This window comes from Odontesthes bonariensis, chromosome 15, assembly GCF_027942865.1.
Source record: "Odontesthes bonariensis isolate fOdoBon6 chromosome 15, fOdoBon6.hap1, whole genome shotgun sequence".
Classification (NCBI taxonomy): Eukaryota; Metazoa; Chordata; class Actinopteri; order Atheriniformes; family Atherinopsidae; genus Odontesthes; species Odontesthes bonariensis.
The window spans coordinates 33,231,430-33,235,221 of record NC_134520.1 but is presented as its reverse complement, the minus strand read 5'-3'; the positions used below and the strand labels follow the sequence as shown (position 1 = coordinate 33,235,221).

Here is a 3,792-nt window from a genome sequence, read left to right as displayed (position 1 = left end):
TAGATCTCCATCAGTACCTGGGTCTCTTTCTCTTTCTCTTTCTTTTCCCTTTTTTAAGGGCGGGGGTTGTCCCGCAAAGCAGCGAGATAAATAAACATTTGACAGCAGTGATATTTCAATCAGCTACTGCGCTTTTTGAATGCGGAGGACTCCAAAATGCAAAGCAGACGCTCGTATATCCCTCAGTGAGATATCACATCCATCAGGCCGTCAGCAGGGACCGTTTGGGTCTGGACCTGCAGCAGAATGTTCTCCACAGACTTCCAAAATAAATGCAGCTGCAGCTTCTTTCTTTTCTTTTCTTTTCATCCGAACCCTCCCATCATTCATAAACAGAAGGCAGACGGAAGCCTGTTGAGTTTGTAATGACTGATATGTTTTGCTGACAAGGCCTTTTTAGTGAGTTCAAACCGCACTGCTGAACTGCTGCCACGTGAGTTTATTTACCGCCCGATATTTACACTCAGGGACCGGAGCACATGCAGCATATGCTGCGCTCAGGTGGAGCCAAACGGAGTCTGAAGCTACTCTGGGCTGAAGCTAATTTTCAAGGCCGCAGCGCCCAAAAAACTCTGAATAATGAAAAAAAATTCGCTCTGGGAACAAATGAGCCTCCTGAGGCTTCCAGCACTTTGTTACATCCGCGTTTTACACCAAAAGTTAAAAAAATCAAAGTGATTCGTGTTCCATAAGAGGCCGCGTGAACGCGCATCTGCACGCATACACTGAAACCAGCTCAAAAATATATACATATCTTAATTTCCAGTGGCCCTAATTTTCTGGACATCCAACCACGATTTTACAATATTATGGATGTATTTTAGATGTTCCTCATTTTGAATTTTTATTTATTTAAATTTCCCTTTCAGTTTAAATCCCTGCTAATAAATCACTCAAATTAGAATCAAATAGATGGCACTTTATTAAAACAAAACAAAATGTAATGCCTTCAGAATAGTTATCAACAAATAACAGAATGAATAAAATAGGTCAGCATGGCTACAAACTCCCCCTTCTGTTTCTATACAAGGACTCTGGGACTCATTTCAGGCAGCAACAGGAAAACTGGGGAAAAAGTCTTTGGTCCTCAACATCCAACCAACTCCCCTGTTCTTAAAAAATAAATTACTATATTAGGCTATAATTTACAGTCTAGTCACAAAAGCTGGTATTTTAGCCACTTTATAAACAGTTCTCAAAGTGAGAGGGAAGGAAACTTACGTGTTCTGGTGTTACTCTCGACAAAAAAAAAAAAAAAAAAAATCTCTCACGTCCATTCGGAGTGTGAAAGAAAGACCAAAAGTACAAAAAAAATATAGAAGAAATATATATTAAAAGTTGTTAATTTAAAACGACACTTTTGGGCTTTCAGAACTTGCTGCAGTCATAAACAAAGGCTCCAGATGTGCGGTAGAGGGACTGGCCGGACGGGAAGGCCATCTGACAGCTATTATTCCCGTTGACCGGGGAGCCGTTCAGCCCGATCCGCTGAGACTCAAACATCTCCCGCACGGAGTGGAAGTTCTGCTGCTGCGCCGGGTAACCCGGGTTCAGGTGGCTCAGGTCCCCGTACCAGGACGCGAGCCGGCCCTGGTGCGCGTGGTGGCCCTCCTGGCCCGCCTGGCTCAGATTCCCGTGCCCGAGCGGGGACGCGGTGGTGGTGGTGATGCAGTAGTCGGGCAGAGCCTCCTCCACGGTGGTGGCCGGCGCCAGGTGGCCGCCGCCGGAGGCTCGGTCCCCGGCGTACAGGCTCATGGCCTGCATGTTGCAGTGATACGTCGCGTTGGAGTTTGTGGAGTTCTGGTTGCAGGTCGTTGAGCTGTAGGCGGAGGTCTGGTTGGGGGAGTAGTTGAGAGTCAGTGATGGGGTGATACCTGTCCGCGAGGAGGCGATGAGAGGTGGGGAGAGCTCGGCCTGTGGGGACCCCCGCAGTGAGGTCATGATGTTGTCCACGCTGAAGCCCTGCGCCGGCACCTGGCCGTGGTGGTGGTGCTCGGCCCCCTCCATGCTCAGCGACCTGTTGGAGGGGACGCTGTGGGGGCTGCCGCTGGACATGCTGCTGCTGCTGTCGGGGCTCTCGATCTTGGGCACAGCGCCCAGGGTCGGGGACGCGGCCTGAGGCGGCGTGGAGGTCCCGTTCTCGGTCTTAATATCCTGGATCCGCACCGGCTGAGAGCCCTGCGCCGGCGCGTCCTGCTCCCGGCCCGCGGAGCGCGCAGACGGGTCCTTGCCTTGCCTGTCCCGGTCATCTTTGTCCTTCTGCACGTCCTTCTTTTTGAACCTCCTCCGGCGCCGTAGGAAGCTGCCGTTCTCAAACATATTGTAGGAGTCCGGGTCCAGGGTCCAGTAGCTGCCCTTACCGGGTTTCTTATCGTCTCGCGGCACTTTGACAAAGCACTCGTTGAGGGAGAGGTTGTGCCGGATGCTGTTCTGCCAGCCCTGCTTGTTGTCCCGGTAGAAGGGGAACCTCTCCATGATAAACTGATAAATCCCGTTCAGAGTGATCTTTTTCTCTGGTGAGTTCTGGATCGCCATGGTGATGAGGGCGATGTAGCTGTAGGGAGGCTTGACCATGTCCTTCGGCTGGTGCTGGGGGGTGTACGGTCCGTACGCCCGGGCCATGCTGGCCGGGTACTGGTCGTGGGCCGCATGTGAGTACATGCTCATCGGCGCAGGCATTCCGGTGTATCCACCACCGGCCCGGTAGTAGCTCTGGTCGCTGCTGATGTAGGGAACGACTCCCAAAGAGTTGGGACTGGAGACGGAGTAGCGTGCCTGCATCATGCGCAATGCGTAAAACGTCTCCAAAATGCTTCCCCACAGAAAAAGTGACAGAAAGTGCTCCGATTCTCCTCGGGTTCTGCTCTTCTTCTTCTTCGTCGGCTGGAAGTCCCTTTTTTTTTAAGCCTCAGCTCGCCACGGTGAACCGGAGAGAACGCGCACTGCCGCACTGAACATTTGGGAAACTAAGAAGGAAGGCTGGAGGAGCATGAGTCGACACAGCAAGGAACTTTCTCTTTTTTCTTTTTTCTTTTTTTTTTTTACTCCTCACATTTTTTTCCTCCCTTTTGGCTGCTCGAGCTGCTCCACCCCGAATCCGAAAGTGTGCTCCATCATCCAATAGGACGACGAAATGAACCTGTGGAAAAGAGCACCGCGATAAAAGTTACTACCCACACCCCCTTCCTCCTCCCACTCTCTCCTTCCCCCATCCCTCTACGCAGACACACAGTTATTAAATGCCTTCAAGGGTGTGCCTAAAATGCTGAAAATGTAACTTAATGACCTGAATCACCATGCTTTTTGTCTCATATTAAAATATGACATATTTAAGAAATTATAAGTTTTAAAAAGTTTATTTTCCGACTGTCAGACTTAGGGTTTGGGCCCATATTACTGTACCTTCCTTTCCATCTTTTTTTAAAATGCAAACTGCGCATAAAAGTGGAAATATTCACCAACAAAAGTAAAAAAAAAAAAAAAGAGGAACCTTCTGCCTTACATATCCGCTCTAAACAAGGGGCACAAACACAACTTGAGTTGGGTTTGCTAACATGTTTTTGGCAGATTAAACCTTCAATTAGAGCCCAGGTATTACACATTAGGAATTCAAAATGAGTTAATGAGAGGCTGTGAGAACCCGCAGCGGCTGCAGTTGAGCCTCTGAATAAACAAGACGGACATGAAAGAGCGTGGATGCCTCCCTCCTGCTCACAGACAGCGCCGGTGGGCGGTGTGTGGAAACTAATTAAAGGCTAAATGAAGATCATTTGGCCCAGTTGGGTGAGAAAA

At 49.4% G+C, this 3,792-nt stretch overlaps 1 protein-coding gene across 1 annotated transcript; it reads right to left on the bottom strand.

Moving 5' to 3' along the window:
* Positions 1-898: 898 nt before the first annotated feature.
* LOC142399920 (forkhead box C1-A-like) lies at positions 899-3,141 on the bottom strand. The gene has a single exon (XM_075484479.1). It carries the CDS (start codon positions 2,782-2,784, stop codon positions 1,369-1,371), a length of 1,416 nt encoding a protein of 471 aa, XP_075340594.1. The 5' UTR covers positions 2,785-3,141; the 3' UTR covers positions 899-1,368.
* Positions 3,142-3,792: the final 651 nt, after the last annotated feature.

What these genes read in the sequence shown, in the direction of transcription:
- LOC142399920 (XM_075484479.1), bottom strand. Translation starts at nt 2,784, where the DNA reads ATGATGCAGGCACGCTACTCCGTCTCCAGTCCCAACTCTTTGGGAGTC.